Genomic DNA, 17,424 nt, shown 5'->3' on the forward strand with positions numbered 1-17,424 from the left:
GACTAGATAGCCTCCTGAGATCCCTTCCAATCCTGATATACTATGATTCAACCTAACAGGGCTGCATTCTTGCTAATGCAAATGACCAAAGTCTTCTTCCCTTAAGTAACAAGGGGAACAACAGCCTGTGTGCGGTTCTGGGTATTGCGGGGGCTTGTGCAAAGCGTGGGGAAAAGCAGGGGACTGAGTTCTTGTTGCAGTCAGCGCGTGTGTGGGGCTGACTCACAGGCACTGAGGTCACTGATTGCACAGAGCCCTGCATTAGCATTTATGACTCGTCCCACAGCCAACTTCTGTTCTGGTCTCTGAGTTGTAGAGAGCAGTCGCGGGCAGAGCACAAAGCTGACGTGGTTTCCCCCTCGCGATCCTTTTTAATGTCTTCAGTCTGGTTCAAGAAACATTTTTTGAGAAGCGAATCCGCAGCAAACCCAGGGAACGCCGAGTCCCTCAGGCGGCGGGTGAAGCAGCAGCTGCCAGCTGCCCCACTGTACCGACGGCCCAAGTTCCTGCGCGGAGTCTGCTCCGGGGAGAGACTTCCGGGCAAGCGGCCTATTTACAGCCCCCCCCGGGACAAGCCACTGCAGTGGCGGACGGGCTACGCGGAGTGAGTACCCTTTGCTCAGGGTTACTGGGGGAGAATCCGGTGCGTGGCTGAGCCTGGAAGACGCGCGCGCGTGTGAGAATATGGGTCTGCTTACAGCTGGGCGGGGGAGCAAAACTGTGATGGAATCAGCAGCTTTAATGCCACAGCAGCTTTATACTGAGTGTCCTGAAGTCCAGGAGGAAATGCAAATGCTGGCTCTTCATCCTGTACTACTGCTTTTGTCCTCTCTCCCCTGCCCCTCCTTGTATCTGTTGTTGACCCAGCCAGCGGATCTAACTGGCTATAGACACCAGCCACAGTTCTAGTAACTAGGGTTTGGGGCTAGAAGTGCTTTCAGCAGCTAACAGGGGGAGTCCCTCTGGCCTCTAGTGGTCCTGGCCCCTGTGGGAATGTGCCAGGGAGACGAAAGCAGGACGTTAGGACGGAGTTAGAAAGATCTGCAAGTTTACTGCAGCATGGTGAAATAGGAGCTTTCTGAAAACGTGCAGAGCAGTCAAGTCAGATCTTCCCCCCACTGCTACAGAATAGGAGAGGGAGAGGGTTCTCCTGTCAGGGGGTGTGAGCATGTCAACAGAAATAGTGCCTGCATGCTGCTGCTCACACAGCCCCTGGGGCCAGAGGATGGACTCCCCGAGCTCCCATTAGAGCTGCAAAAGTTCAGCAGCAGAGGCAGAGATGATCAGAGAACAACTATCCAGTTAGGAGCTGCTTGGAGATAACCAGTGTTGTCTTCATGGACTGCCACTCAGCAGGGCATCAGCAGCTAGTGCCAGACCAAAGACTTATACCCTGAAGGCTCCAGATCTTCCTGACTGCTAGAAAGGAAGCAAGAGAATTAGGATGACATAGTATTTCCATTTCTCTCCTGCCTCTCATCCCAAAGGACTCAAAGCCCTTTCCAGGGATCCCATCGGCCGCTTAGCAGCACCACACAGCTGCTCAGGGCAGGAAGGGAAGAAAAAGAAAGGCACAGCCACTTGAAACTGCAGGGAGAAGTTTACAGGCAGAATGTAACTATCGCTGTTGGAGTTTGGCCAGGGTACCAGTGCAAGAGAGATGGCACCATCTGGCAGCAGAGAGCTCCTTAGCCCACGGGCGGGCAAATTTTTTGGCCTGAGGGCCGCAACGGGTTTCTGAAATTGTATGGAGGACCGGTTAGAGGAGGCTGTGCCTCCCCAAACAGCCAGGGGTGGCCCGGCCCCTGCCCCATATCCGATCCCCTGCTGCTTCTCATCTCCTGACGGCCCCCTGGGGACCCCTGCCCCATCCAAACTGCCTGATCTCTGTCCCCTGACCGCCTCTGGACCTCCCGCCCCATCCAACCCTCACTCTCCTTCCTGACTGTCCCCCAGGACCCCTGCCCCATCCAACCACCCCTTCTCCCTGATCGTCCACAGACACCCAGCCCCCCGCCGCCCCATCCAACCCCCCCTCCTTCCTGACTGCCCCCCTGGGGCCCCTGCTCCCATTCAACCCCCCTGTTCCCTGCCCTCTGACTGCCCTGACCCCTATCCACACCCCCGGCCCCTGTCCACCCCCCAAACTCCCCTACCCTCTAGCCAACCCCCCCCCACCCCCTTACTGCGCTGCCTGGAGCACCAGTGACTGGCGGCGCGGCTGCTCCAGGACAGGCAGCCGTGCCGCACAGCACAGACTACCGGGTCAGGCCTTGGCTCTGCAGCTGCACTGCCTCAGCATTGCGCTGGTGGCAGGGCGAGCTGAGACTGCGGGGGAGGGGTAACAGTGGGGAAGGGACCAGGGGCTAGCTTCTCGGGCCAGGAACTCAGGGGCCGGACAGGACGGTTCCGCGGGCCGGATGTGGCCCATGGGCCGTAGTTTGCCCACCTCTGCCTTAGTCTGTACCGGGGCAATGGCTCGGGTGGCGGGGAAGAGCACCCCTAGTGAATCAGTAGCACTGCTTTGTGTAGCACACAGGAGATTTCCCAGCCAAGTGCTCTCCACACCCAGTGCTGCTTAGCTGGGGAGATTTGACATGATTATAGGCAAAGGTTCCACGGCTGTAAGTAAGAGCGAAGGCAAGGGCTTAGCCCACCTTGCAACGGTGTCCTGTAAAGCCAGCCAAACCAGGCACAGGTGAATGGGGAGACAGGCAGCCTCTTGGGTGCCAGGATCCAAGCTCATCATAGAGCAATGTCAGCACACCTGCAATTGCACTCAAATGAAGAGAGCCACTGTGGGCTTTGGAGGATCCATCCGCCCCAGCTTTACTCATTCACGCATTTCCAACAGGCCTGAGCCTCAGTTCCCATGCTGTCATCACTCTTCGACTCTTGGAGATAAACCCTGAGCTGGTGTAAATCCCTTGGTGTAAATCCACACCACTTCAGTGAAGCTACACCTGCTTCCTTCAGCTGAGGATCTGGCCCTTCCTTTTGAATGTTCCTCCCGTCCTCTGTGGTGACTTTGTTTATATTGAGTTGCACAAGGTCTACTAGAAACCTCAAAGCTGCAGAGAACTGGTCAAACGAGGCTCTTCAGAGTAATTCCTAGCATTGGAACAGGCAGGTCGGGCTGTACTGTGGTGTTGTGGCAGCCAGGCTTGCAGGCAGGAGGAGGAGACATTAGTTCTTTGCTCCAAGGAAAACAGCAGAAGAATTCTAATCATGCAAATGCCAACTTGAGGAAATAAATCAATGAGGTGCTCGCTGTGCCAGCCAGGACTGGATCAGCCCCCTGGAGAAGAGCAAAGCGACTTTGAGCTTTGGCTGCTTTTTAGGGTTAACAATACTGCTGGTTGCAGAAGCTGTTCACTTCATCCCTGGCCAAGAAAGGGCCAAGTTCTCTGGCCTACTCTACAGTGCAACGGGAGCGGAAACCTCCCTTACTTCCCCTGGTGTGGGCTGAGTCCCCAGCAGGTGACAAGCTGATGGAACTGGCTCCTGAGAACTACTTTCTCAGAGTAGGGGGCATGTTTGGGGTGGGGAGGTATATGTCTTGGGCAGATAAGGAGAATGGCTGGAGCACAAAGCTTTTTAGGGCGCCAGCCAACTGACATAATTCAGAGCAGCTCCCAGGCAGCTCTAAAATGTGCCGGAGCTGGGACCAGAGCTAAAAATCAAGGGTGTGTACTGGCTCCTTGGCATCTCCCCCTCTGCTGTGCCCAGCGTAAGCAGAGAATCAGGCCTGAAGCGTCTGGATGGTAATGACTGCCTGTTCCACTCTGTAGAAGAGCAATAAGGGTTTAAAAGCAGTAAGACTGGCTGGACAGCTCAAGACGATGAGACTCCAGTAGTCCTGTGCTGCGACTCTACTGGGCTTTATTGTTGGGCCACGTGTTCCCATGGCGGTGCAGAGCAACTTACAAAAACAGTCTCAAAATCCTTACCTGATAGGGTTCATCTCAGTGCTCAACACGAACAGCTCTGCACCACCCAGGGAACCCTTTGGGGGTCATTTATACTGGCATTACAGCTGCTTGGTACTGCCACAGTGGTGCAAGGCGGTGTAGCAAAAGCACGGGTCTGGCCCTGTTGGTGTTAGGATGTGAATACCAGCCAGAACATGGAGAGAGAGAGGCCTTTAAAAGAGGGCACACTGGGACAGATGCAAGCAACAACAAAGATCATGCAGGGACATAGACACAGTACAAGTCCTGGCGTAGGTACTAGTACCATGCCTGCCAGAAATGCCAGTGCTCCCGGAACCAACAGGAGAAGGTCACAGAGAGCCCAGGCTCTGACACAGACACTCCATGCTGTACACATAATAGATTATCACACTATAATTTTCCGTATCGCCAATCACTTGCTGACATTTATGCTCTTAATAAAAAGCTTTCTCCCTCCCAATTCAGCTCCTTCCTTGTTCCTGCATAATGGCCCCGTTTGTTAGATCACTGTCATATGACACAGAGATGACTGAGGTTGAAAAGGGAGCAAGCATGGTCTAGTGGTCAGAGCACAGGACTGGGAATCAGAAGATCTGGATTCCATTCCTTGCTCCTCCTTCGCTGGGTGACCTCGAGCAAGGCCTACGTTTCCGAAAGCCTGCACTGATTTGGGTGCCTCTGGTTTTGGGTGGCCAACTTGAGACACTGTGAACTGGTTTTCAGAGGTGCTGAGCGCCCACAATTGCAACTGACTTTAAAGAGAGCTGGGGGTGTTCAGGATCCCTGAAAGTCAGGCCTTATGGATCTCAAGTGGGGCACCCGAAAATCAGTGGACACCTTTGGAACTGGAGGCCTTAACCTTTCCGTGCCTCAGTTTCCCCATTTGTAAAGGGGGTGTGTGTGTATCTAATGATACACACACCTCTGAGGTGGGACTGTGAAGCTAAACTCACTGAATGTTTATAAAGCATTTTGGAATCTTGAATGGAGGGTGCTAGAGAATTGCAAAGTACTATTATTATACATATAGCCATTCAGGCTTTGCATCAGAATGGATACTGGAACCACCATCTATGTACACACCTGCACTAGCAAAAAGGGCAGTGACTGTATGCAATGACTGACATCACTGACTCCTAATGCCCGGGACATCTCCATCTCCAATAAATGACTTGGGGCTCTTCCTGGTAATTAGTTTTCTGTATTTGCTCAGACTCCTAGGAGAGCCATCCCTAGAATTGACTTGCCCTTGTGTGCTTCACAAAGCATTTCAGAATCATGATTCACTGTCCCCCAAAACATGAGACTGACTTTAAAAAGCTAAGTTTTGGGTTCTTTGTATTTGTCTTCTGGCAGTTGAGCCACTGGGGGTCATGTTTCCCAGTTTTTCTCTGCAGCCAGGAGGGCCAGAAATATAGTTTAAAAAAAAAAAATACAAGCTGAGATTCTCACAATCCCATGACTCCAGGAGCTGGGGTTCATAGATTCATAGACTCTAGGACTGGAAGGGACCTCGAGAGGTCGAAAAACACCAAATGCCATCGGACTCATGATAAAATCACAAGAGTTGGCAACACAGCAATACTATAATATTCCCCAGAGGCTCTTTACACAAGTGTCTTGGACCTCGCATAATGCCAGGTATGTATGTAATTTCCCAGTTAATTGGAGTGTCTGTCTCCACAGAGTCATCAATGCAGAGAAATCGGAATTCAATGAGGACCAGGCAACATGCTGTCAGATATCCGTCAGGAGGAGGGAGATAGGCATGGAGGAGGAGCAGGACTGGTTGATTCTTTGCTCCAATCAGGTGATTCCATATGTTCTGTCAAATCTACCTGTATCACATGTATGGATGTATGTCTAGTTCCCCACTCACCATGGAACCTAGCTGAGTTGTCTGATCCTTCATACACATCTGTTTGGATGATGAGCACCCTTGCCTTGGGGATCGGCTTGGTGGGCCTGTTCCAATCCCCATGGGAGGCAATGGAAAGCCTCCCCTTCTGTGGGTTTTGGATTAGGCACTGAAAGAGGATATCTGAAGAAGCACGGCAGTGCCCTGGGGTGGAAGCAGCCACAGGTCACATAGTATAGGTTCCACCATCTCTGGCCATCTAGACGGTGCGAGGCCCACCTGCTCTGACCATACAGATGGTATGAGTCTACCTGCTGCTGCCTTTCAAGACTCCCATTGAGGGAGACAAGCTGTTCTCAGTGTATATCCCATTGCCGTCATGTGGCCAGTTGCTAGTAAACAAATATCCTTGATATCCCTAACTATGTGGGCTCTCATTAACTACTCCAACCTGTTTTGCCATGTCATTTACCATCATTGGGCTGCTGTCAGTGGACTGTTTGTGTCTGCATCGTAGCCATGTGGGGAAAGGCAATTGTGGATGGCAAAGGATGACCAGCTCCTGCTATGGGTGAGAAATGCTGCCTCATGGTTTTTAGCCATGCAGTGAGAGCATTAATGGTTTTGTTAATAAACGCCCTGAATTTCCCATGAAACACTACAGGAGGCATGAACTCAGCATTATCCCTGCAGAGCACCACCGCGATTCTGTGCCAGGAGTAAAACAAGAATGTTCAGAAAACTTCCCAGGGCTCAGCACAGTCTGTATGTTGAGGAGGCCAAATGATGTGCTAGTGAATCTGAAAAAGCCACAGGGGTTATGTATATGCCATGCTGGCCGGACACATATATATGTACACCTCTACCGTGATATAACGCGACCCGATATAACACGAATTCGGATATAACGCAGTAAAGCAGCGCTCCGGGGGGGGGGGGGGGGGGAGGGGCTGCGCGCTCCAGCGGATCAAAGCAAGTTCGATGTAACGCAGTTTCACCTATAACACGGTAAGATTTTTTGGCTCCCGAGGACAGCGTTATATTGGGGGTAGAGGTGTATATATAAAACCTGTCGTCAAAAGTTCCAGGCTGTGCTCCTGCTACCTGCACAGAACCCCTCTCACCTTCACTCTTCTTCTCCCACTAGTATCTGGTTGGTTATTACTGGGCCCTGTTTGATGGCCACGGTGGCCCAGACGCAGCAATAATCGCCTCCAACTACTTGCATTACTGCATCAAGCAGAAGCTGGAGGAGGTGGTGGAAGGCATCACTGAAGCTCAGCCCCCCATGCATCTGAGTGGCTGCTGCATTTGCCCCAGCGACCCCCAGTTTGTGGAGGAAAAGCAAATCCAGCAGGAAGACGTGGTCATTGGAGCACTGGAGAATGCCTTCCAGGAGTGTGTGAGTGATCCTTCCATTGGTAACCAGAGAATTGCACCACTGCTGCTCCTCCCATGCCCAGTATCAGGGATGGCCACAAACAATGAAAGCAACTGCTCAGGCCCCAGTGATACTCAGATACTCAGTGACTGGCCCCATCTCTCCCTCCATCACTGCTGCTGGAGGACAGTGAGGCAATTCTCCTCATCTAGTACAGCGAGGCCCAACTCTTATCTGGTGTCTCACAAACCAGTCTGCACTCACACTGCCCAAACTTGGATCTGCAGCCTCCCGCAGGGCCAAACACCTCCCCTCTTGATTGATCTCTCTAATGCTACCCAAACACGCAGTGGTTTAGGCAACCTCTGTATCCACACTCTTAGTTTGGTTTAAGAGCAGCTTATTGTAGTTTAGCTTAAGCCTGATCCTAATTGACATAAACTAAACTGAAATAAACCTGGTCCAGACCAGACTAGACTGTGTGTCCAACACAACCATTTTCACTGGGTTAACTTAATCTGTGTACATCCTGCCTAAACTAGTGCAACTGCACATATTGACAAGCCCTCAATTGGCCTCTGTTGAGAAGTTAAGGGGAGACATTCAAGGGTATAGAGGAGATAGGTGCCCAACTCCCATGGACTTTAGCATTGGCCTGCTAAACCCAGGGTTGTGAGTTCAATCCTTGAGGGGGCCACTTAGGGATCTGGGGCAAAATCAGTACTTGGTCCTGCTAGTGAAGACAGGGGGCTGGACTTGATGACCTTTCGGGGTCCCTTCCAGTTCTATGAGATAGGAATTGGGAGCCTATCTTTGAAAATCTTCCCTTCAACCTGCTACAACACACTCTGGCGTCCAACAGTTCTACGATCTGTCACGTACTAGGGTCCTGCGATGCTCTGGCAGCCAGAGCAATATCTCCATTCCCCACTATCGTTTTATCAGTTCTGTAGTCACCATCCTGGATTTAGTCTACTGCCCTTCCTGAGAGCTATACTGCCACAGATCAGGTCACTAACTGGAGTTGTTCACACCAACAGGATGAAGTGATTGGTCAAGAGATGGAAGCTTGTAATCAGTCAGGCGGCTGCACTGCTTTGGTTGCCCTCTACCTACAGGGAAAGCTCTATGTGGCTAATGCTGGGGACAGCAGGTGAGTTCAGACCCCAGCTGATGGTGAGTTTTGCAGGAGGCTCAGTGAGTGGGTACAGCATGCTGGCTTACGGGGTGCTGAGCACATGGATATGGCACACTGGGTTACCCCATCAATGGGTAAGATATATTCCTTCAGGCAGTGTGCAGTCCCTCCAGAATTCCCTTGCATCCACAATGTGACAGGTTTACAGACAGGCAGGCAGGGCTATTTCTAACTGGCAATGTGCAGATAGCATTGAGCTATTGAACATGAAAGGAGCTACCAAGCTAAGGGGCCCCAATGGCTTTGTTGGTTCTAGATCCATTAAGCTGCAGCTAATACCACTTCCAGCTGGGCCAGTATGACACAAGCATTGTATATGTCCCTTCTTCCTGATCCTGGCCTGTGGGTGCATTCAAATACAGAGCAGGGGAGGATTTTAGAGTCTCCTCATCAGTTGTGAGTCCATTGCTTCCTCCAACAAAGTTGTGTCATTCTTAAACTGACCAGGCCAAACTCTGCTCTGGTGTAAGAATGCAATTATGGAAGTTACATCAACACTGAATAAGGCCAGCTGTGTCCATCTGCCCATACACCAAATTCATTCCTGGTGTAACTTTGACCTCACTGGACTTTCACCTTCTGACACCAATGATGAATTGGGCCCCAGGTGTTTTGGTGTGTACCTGACCCCAGGGAACAAAACACTCAGTAGGGATATAAAGAAGGAGGGAGCAGAGAGCGACTGTACTGCAGTTACTGACTCAGAGGAGGAGTACTGTAAACGAAGATTAAATTCAAGGTAAGAAAGCATTTTCCTGATGGCTATAGGCTTAGAACCTCCTCTCTTTTCCATGCAGGGCGATCCTTGTTCAGAAACAGAGCGTCGTGCCCCTGAGCAGTGAGTTCACCCCAGAGACAGAGCGGCAGAGAATCCAGCAGTTGGTGAGTGGTGCCTTCTTTTAGCTGCCTGCATGTATTGTAATGATGAATGTGTGTTCCTGCGAGATTGTACAGGTGAGCAAGTGCCCTTCACCAGCCACTGCCTAGTCAGTGCCCCCAGCATCAAAGCTCCTCCTAACATCATGGATCTTGTCCAGGCTGTCAAGAGCATCATTTGCGGTGCACTGCCTCTTCAGTTCTGGGGAACTGGTAAATGCAATATGGCCAAATTAAGGAGACCACCCCCTAACACCAGCTTGAGTGGGTGGTAAATGGAGCTCAGAAAATACAGGTTCTATCAGCTTGCACTTCAGCAATAGTAAATGCCATACTGGAAGGTAAGGGGATCAAGTCCAGGCTCTACAGCCCCCAAGAAGGAGTAATGATGGCTGAGCTACAGCAGATCCTGGCGAATAATACCACTACTTAGCTCTTACATCGCATATTCCATATGTAGATTTCAGGCATCTTAAGCTTAAGTGTCATTATTCCTGTTCTACTGATGGAGAAACTGAGGCACCGAGCGATGATGAGACTTGTCTAAAATCACACTGCACGTCAGCAACAGAGCAAGGAACAGAGCACAACCCCACCGCTGACTTCCAGCCCTGGGCTCCATCCACGAGCCTGGGGCGAATGTCGTCCTTAACCCTTGAGATGACTATTCCGTTTTGATTACTTCTCTAGGCCTTTCTCTGCCCCAAGCTTCTGGCAGAGGAGTTCACCCGGTTTGAGTTTCCTAGGAGACTGAAAGGCAACGACATAGGCCAGAAGGTCCTCTATCGGGATTACTCCATGGCTGGATGGTGAGTCTCCGACGTGTAGAGATACCCTTATAATTGCACTCCCTTCCCTGGGTGTCTCAGTGAGCTCACTTTTGGAAGTGAGGAGGTGTGGTGCAAAGAAAGGGGAAGTGCTGGCACGAACCCTCTGATCCTGAATGCTGCTTGTGAGGGGACAAGTGAATTTAGCACTGGTGACATGAGTTGGACTGATACCCTGGAGCCTGACGTCCTCTCTCCACCACAACAGTGCAAGCTGCTCTGCCAATGGGCCTCAACATCTGCCCAGGGGCAACTCGCCTTGAGGAGGGAGTTTACGTTAAATTCTGGACTCCTCTACTGCAAGTGCCAACAAGGGAGACTTGAGTGAGGCAGAATCCCAGCCACCAATTTGTTTTGTCACTGCATAGCTGTCAGATGGCAACCAGTGCAAAATGCTTATGGACAGGTGATTCCCACATTCCTTCCCCCAGCCCCTTTCCTTGCACAGAGTAGGTTGGTGTGTTTGTACTGGCCACATGCAGTGCAAGCAGTAAGGATAGAGAGACACACCTGAGTTCAGCACTGCCCAGGGAGACTGTTGTCTCACAGGAGGCTGCTTGCCAGCCATTAGCAAGCCCCCTGTTTTTGTCTGTCTATGAGGAAGGGCAACGATGGGCTCAGGACAGAGGCGTGATGGTCTACAGCATAAAAGCCCTTCTGCACCTCATCTCTCTAGGTATAAGGCCAGGAAGCCCAGCCTTGGTGCACCAGCAGGGGTACAGACGGTGAGAAGTGAGAGGGGAAGGGTCTGGTCTTGTCACTGAGGAACTGGACCAAGCCTCAAGAGAGCTGGGGTCAAATCCCAGCTTTGTCAGAGTCCTTGTGTAAGCTCAGGTGCATCACTTAGTCTCTGTGCCTGTGTCACATGCAGTGTTGTGAGGACAAGTTCACGGTTGTTGAAAGGCTTACACACTGGGTGATGGGCCCCACAGAAAAGCCTTTAAGTAAATGAAATGCTAGCTGATGACATATTATATTTATTCTAGGGGATACAAGACAGTGGAGAAAGCTGACCTCAAGTACCCTCTTATCCATGGCCATGGGAAGCAGGTAACTGAATTTGCTACAGACCCCTACCCATTGAGAGGGCAAGAGCCTTACAGAGCTATGCCTGTCAAGACAGCAACAGCGGCTCAGCACCCCTTCTTTAATTTAGTTATAAGTAATGCTGTGGGGCTTGGCCCTGGAGTAGCTGACCTACATGGTCTCTTCATCCCATACAGAGAGAAGCTCTTGAGACCCTTCCACATCAGACACTACCATGGCTCCCCCTGCAGCCCAATCCCCCAAACACAGAGCAGCCAGCAAGTCTCATCAGCCTGCATTGCAAATGGGCAGTGCTTTCTAATCCCTGCTGGGGGCATGGCATTGCCCCGAGGCCAAGAACTCAACACGATTCAAAGAGGGAGAGGATAGTTATGTGGATATCAAGACTACCTAGAGTTACAATTAATGACAGCCAAACTTTTGGAAGGGATATTAAACATCCTGCTTCAGGGTTTATACCTGCCTCTATTAGAGAGCAGGATGAGACCTGTGTGTGTAGCTCTTACACCTTCATCTGAAGCATCTGCTGCTGGCCTCTGTCAGAGACAGGACATTGGACTAGATGGACCATAGGTCAGGTCCAGCCTGGGACTTCCTATCTTCCTACATTAACTGGGAAACCATTTTCAGCATTGACCTTCACACACAAGCACATCCAGAGCCAGCATTAACACTTTGAGGCAGGGCTACACAAGTGTCTTGCTGCCCCTGCCTCTATACAGAACTGATTCCTGTCATCCACCATGATCACCTTACTGTGCATGGGGGCCTAGGTATTCAGGGGAGTATCAGGATTCTTTGTGTGGCCACCATTGTGCGTAGCAAGTGCATGCATCTGAGGGTGGGACTTTGTCACTCCAGCTATAGCAGCCCAGCTGCTAGCCCCTTGCAGTGGCTTATGTTGCTTTATATTTGCAAGGCTCTCCAGAAGGAACAGGACTAGAACCTGCCTTTGCAAGTAAAAGCTGAGAATCTCCTTTACCTTTGTTGTTGCCCAAAAATCAAAGGAAGTTGCAGCTACAGGCTTCCCTAGGCCTGAAGAAGATCCCTGATCCCAGCCCCGCCTCCTGCAGACTGAATCTCCATAGCAACCCATGACCTTTGGTCCAAACCAAGATCTAGTGGATAGGTGTATTCATGTCAATGAAAACATTCCACAGGCATTTGGCCCCTCTGACTTTTTGCTCATATTGGACCAGGGAGAATCAGACTCTGTCTCAAGGGTTCTTTTCTCTCCCGTCAGTCCCATGCTCTGTGGCCTTTATGCAGTTCTGCCTGGGAAGAGGCACTAACACCTAGAGTCACAGAACTCCTTCAGAGCACTGAGTTCTGGGTTGCTCTGACACACGGCTTTGTTCCATTCCAGACGCGCTTGCTGGGGACCCTGGCTGTATCGCGAGGGCTGGGGGATCATCAGCTGAAAGTTATTGACACAGACATTGAAGTCAAACCATTCCTCTCCTGCATCCCCCAGGTAAGTGACTAAGGGGAAGTGAGGATTGTGATAGTGAACATAAGAGTCCAGCTGCCAGAACTAGGGATCCCACTTTAGCAGAACTGGGTCATGGAACCTCCTTTCTGAAGCAGCAGGACTCAGCCTAACTTGGTATTGGTTTGCATACTGCACAGCTTCCAGTGGATGGTATTAATCCAACAGCACAGGCTGGGGCAGAGAGGACAGGGATAGGGAAAGTTTCACGTATATTTCACGTGTTTTCATAGCCCAGGATTCTTTCAGAGGAGCAACCCCTTGCTCATTCTAAGCTTACCCGTTCAATGGTACAGTCACCAGCCTTTTATAACAATCCACTAGAGTGGTGCTAGTGCCCCAGCTTGTTATAAACAATGATGACCTATTTAGTTTGGGATTCAAATGCTCTTCAGGCTTCCTGACTATGGCAGAATAGGCCCACCTTCATGGACAGCCCTTCGCCACGTGCCTTTAAGAGGTTCATTAAGCATGACCACCCTTAAACAGGGAAATCAAAGAAAGATAGGATTTACTTACATTTTTGAGGCCAAACATACTAGAGGAAACATTAAGAATACCATTTGCTATGTACTAGAACTGATGGGGGAAACCTAAGTAAATTACTAACTGTTCTCTAGGTGAAAGTGTTTGACTTTGCTTTGTGTAACATTAAAGAAGATGATGTCCTTGTCCTGGCAACTGATGGCCTTTGGGACATTCTGTCCAATGAAGAGATGGCCCAGATTGTCAGGAGCTTTCTTGATGAAAACAGAACAGATCCATACAGGTAGTACTGAACTTTTCTAGCTGTTACTACCCCATGGAGCTGGCATGGAGATGAGAGAGGCCCTCTTTCTCCCTCTGCTTTGGCTGTGGGACTGCTCATGTTCACAGTGAAGACAGTTTTGTGAAGTCACAAATCACTCCACTCTCTGGCTAACATGTCTTGCCCCTGTGTGTTAAATTCAATTCCTAGAGCATTAGCTGCTGTACTCAAACCACATTGGCTTATCCTCCCACTCCCTTATGGAACATTGTGGCTCTTCTGTACCATCAGCCAGTGTAGTCTGGTCAGATGTTAATCGGCATTCCTGTAGCCATCCAAACTCGCTGCTTATTCCCAAGCCCATGGACCAGTCACGCTACTGGAGACTGTCAATGTAGATACATGGGGAGGTAGCATGGCTCAATGGACAGAGCATGGGCCTGGAACCAGGGGACCTAGGGATTCCTGGCTCAGTCAGTGGCTTACTGACTGACCTTGGGCAAGTCATGTCACCACTTTGTGCCTCAGTTTTCTCATCTGTAAAATGGGGATGATATTGATCTCCCTCCTTTATAATTATTATTAGCATCTGTGACAAAGCTCTGTCCTTGTCTCCGTGGGTCCCACGTTTCCTGATGGATTTCGCTAGCCTCAGAGGCTCACTGTGACCCTCCACGTAGCCCGTCTCTCTCTAGAGACAAGGGTCACAGCCTACTGAGCCATTTTCATCATAAGCCAGCGAGGTAGGTGAGGAGAAGCTATCCTCCCTTGCACGCTCTCTGTTGTCTCCCAGTCTCAATGATTAATCGGGGGGAGGGGGGGGAATATGGGGGAGCCCGGGCCCGCCCACTACTCCGGGCTCCAGCCCAGGGACTCTGATAGTATCAACTATGGTACCTGATCTTTTAGAAACAGGATGCGTACAATTCCCTGGGCTACTTCCCCACAGCAGCCCCCACTTCCTCAAGCTCCACTTTACCCTTACCTCAGGGCCTCCTTCCTTGTGCCTGATATAGTGTGTACTGCTCAGTCTCTCCAACAGCGTGACTTCCTCCTACAGCTCCTGACATGCGTGCCCACCTAACTGGGAGGTTTTTAACTAGTTTCAGCCAGCCCCTGATTGGCTGCAGGTGTCCCAATCAACCTGTCACCACTGCTTTCTGGAAGGATCTTAATTAGCTCCAGGTGTCTTGATTAACCTGGAGCAACTGCTATTTGGTTACCATGGTAACAGGGGGTTGTTTAGCCTGGGGCTAACATACCTGTTTCTCACTACTTTCCTATAGCCATCTGGCCATGCCCTGTCACACATCATTTGTGGCCCCAGTGACATGAGACAGAGTGGGTTGGTCTGAGCAAAAGTATGGGAGCTAAAAGCACCTAACTTCTCCCTCTGTGTTGGAAGACCTTCGGGGGGCTGGGGAAAGCCATCACTTTTATTTGTCCCTCAGTGAAATGGGGATAATGATGCCTCCTTCATGGGGGTGATAAGAGGATGTCAGTCAGGCTCCAGGTTATGCTTTGAACAATGGCAGTGCCATGTATTAAGTCCTTGAGAGAGAGAGAGAGAGATCCATGATAAACCCCAACTAACCTGGTTTTCTTGTTGCAGGTTTTCAGAACTGGCCAGGTGCCTGGTGCACACGGCAAGGGGGAAGAAGAATGGCCATCAGTGGATTTTGGATGGCAACAGCCTGGCATCCTACGATGACATCTCTGTGTTTGTGATCCCACTATACAACAGGGATGAGGACTGTTAGTGTTGCGAGATGAGAGAGATTGATTCATATATCTATGTAATGTTATAGGTCATTGAGGCCTGGTATTAATGACATGTGCTTGACATGAATGCATGCATTTCAAGTTAGCAACTGAAGCAAGGACTTAAGGTGAAGGTCTATTACAACTCTGTGCAAAAACAATCTTATGTTCTGAGAAAAGTACAGAAAGTCATAAAAAAAACGAAACAGTGGATGTAAAATTGTATAAGAATTGGAGGAAATGGCATGCCTTGGATCATGGCATTCTGTCCAAGATTATCTCTTTGGAATTGTGCGGGTAGAAGGCCTAGTAAACAAAGGCAAAGAACGGATGACGCAATTGAATGGACTATAAGTGGATGCCTATGATTTCTGCAAATCGGAGTCATTTATTGATCCAGAGTCCTGTATGGATATAGATGTGGTTTTGCCGGCTACCCACATCTTATGATTTTATCCTGATGGAAGGAACCTTGACTAGCCCTTGGGACTATTCTGACCTTTGCTCTCTGTTATAGTGTGTTTGGGGTGTGAATGTGGAGTGAGTAAAGATTCGTTTTGTAATCACTGAAGAGCATTTAGAGTATTATATACCAACTCTGTGTCTGGTATCTGCTTGCTCCCCATCCCATAGGGAGACCTCTATTGTGGGTCTAACATTAGCATCATACAGAAGCTCTAGAACTCTTGCATAATAGGGTTTTATGACTAAGTAGCACCAAAAGGAGACAGGTGTACTTCAAAGAGCACTGTTGTGTGCACTTTCCAGTAAAAGGAAGAATTACTGTATAACCAGGTACTGCTGTAAGAGGTACTGGAACTGTGCCAGCTTGAGGGGAAGAGAACTTTCCTTTTGCTCCACCCACCTACAAAACTGATACTGGCCCACTCTACCATTTCTGGTACTCTACCTCTGCTACATCCCTCATTCCCTTCCAACCTCACAAGAATGGACAAGGTCTGAGGGGTAGTACTGGACGTCCAAGAACATGAATTGTCCTTTTCTGAGGCTAACCCAATGCATGATTTAACTATACTACAGCCGGATCAAGCTAAAATGGGGATTGGCTCACTGAGAAACACCAATGAACAGGGTGATGATTACCACGGCCTCTGAAAGAAGTTAGCCACAGTTAAAACTCACCCTTAAGATGAATCATTAAACAATAGTAAGACATCTCCAAAGGAGAAACAACCAGCTTATTGTGCCACCAATTTTGTGACTGTACATGTATTTAACCCTTTCCAGAGAAGCCAGTCACTTACTAGAGTTGCTTTTGTTAATTCACATGGATTCCTTGTTTTAAGCAGTTCTCAGAGCTTGTCTACAGTTGAAACGCTACAGCTGTGCCACTGTAGTGCTTAGGAGGTGTAGAATCTCTCCCCTTGGCACAGGTAGTGTCATTTGCACAGGGGGTAGGAAGCTCATAAGTTTTATTTCTGTAAATCTGGGCTCAAGCAAACTAAACAGCAGCTGAGTGGTTTTTGTGAAGGTTTGTATACATCACAAGCTCTCACAGAATGCAACAGTTGGCTAGAGCCGCCTACAAATGTATCAGGCATTGCTGGAGCTGGGGATTAACAGTTCACTGGAAGAGCAGGGGAAGCTGCTGGGAAGGACTGTAGTGCTAGGTGTGGGAACCAGGCATATCTGAGGCATCCAAGTGCTGAAGCAACAGCACTAAGGTCCTCCATATCCAATGCCATTTTAAATAGAAGATGCTGTTTAGTAAAAGAGCCCTGAATAATCCAATACAACAAAAACTTAACTTAAAAGATGCACAAGAAGTTTCTTGTACAAAGACATACATTGTTCACTTATAACAGAATTTGAATGGTATATTTTGTAATTTAATGTACATAATTGCTATAATAAAAAATATCTGTATGTAAGTCCATAACACTTTCTTAAAACAAAAGAGCATTGTTCATGAAACCCAGGCCTGTATAACCTCAGGGTCTTGAGCTTTCATCAGATGCAAGTGGGTCAGTTAGAACATAGATTGAAAAACCTCAAGAGAGGACTCATGCTGCTTGAAGTAGAGCTGATGGTTGAGGTGGTGGTATTTTTGCACTGATTCAGTACAGAGACCAATTCCCCAGGATGGTGGGGAGAAAGACTATGGTGCTGAAAGTACCATCTTTCAGAGGTGACAATACTGCTTTTTTAGGCTCTACAGCCTACATCTAGGATTCAGCTCAGATTTGGGCAACTATTTGTCTTGCTGAATTCCCTCAGCTGTTTTAGGATTATCTAGCCTAAATGTCTGCATACTCTTAAATAGAT

At 49.4% G+C, this 17,424-nt stretch overlaps 1 protein-coding gene across 1 annotated transcript; it reads left to right on the forward strand.

Moving 5' to 3' along the window:
- The first annotated feature begins 101 nt into the window (after nucleotides 1-101).
- Nucleotides 102-15,705, forward strand: PPM1M (protein phosphatase, Mg2+/Mn2+ dependent 1M). Its single transcript, XM_034777503.1, has 10 exons — nucleotides 102-604; nucleotides 5,640-5,763; nucleotides 6,959-7,213; nucleotides 8,233-8,345; nucleotides 9,188-9,272; nucleotides 9,957-10,075; nucleotides 11,080-11,143; nucleotides 12,507-12,614; nucleotides 13,250-13,398; nucleotides 14,990-15,705. The coding sequence occupies exons 1-10, from the start codon at nucleotides 375-377 to the stop codon at nucleotides 15,135-15,137; spliced, it is 1,395 nt and encodes a 464-aa protein (XP_034633394.1). The 5' UTR covers nucleotides 102-374; the 3' UTR covers nucleotides 15,138-15,705.
- The last annotated feature ends 1,719 nt before the right edge of the window (nucleotides 15,706-17,424 follow it).

Source organism: Trachemys scripta, chromosome 7, assembly GCF_013100865.1.
Source record: "Trachemys scripta elegans isolate TJP31775 chromosome 7, CAS_Tse_1.0, whole genome shotgun sequence".
Taxonomy (NCBI): domain Eukaryota; kingdom Metazoa; phylum Chordata; order Testudines; family Emydidae; genus Trachemys; species Trachemys scripta.

Excerpts from the sequence above, each read along its gene's own strand:
- PPM1M (XM_034777503.1), top strand. The coding sequence starts at position 375 with ATGTCTTCAGTCTGGTTCAAGAAACATTTTTTGAGAAGCGAATCCGCA. Across the intron at positions 7,214-8,232 it reads AGAATGCCTTCCAGGAGTGT|GATGAAGTGATTGGTCAAGA; the intron begins GTGAGTGATCCT and ends TCACACCAACAG. Across the intron at positions 8,346-9,187 it reads GCTAATGCTGGGGACAGCAG|GGCGATCCTTGTTCAGAAAC; the intron begins GTGAGTTCAGAC and ends TTTTCCATGCAG.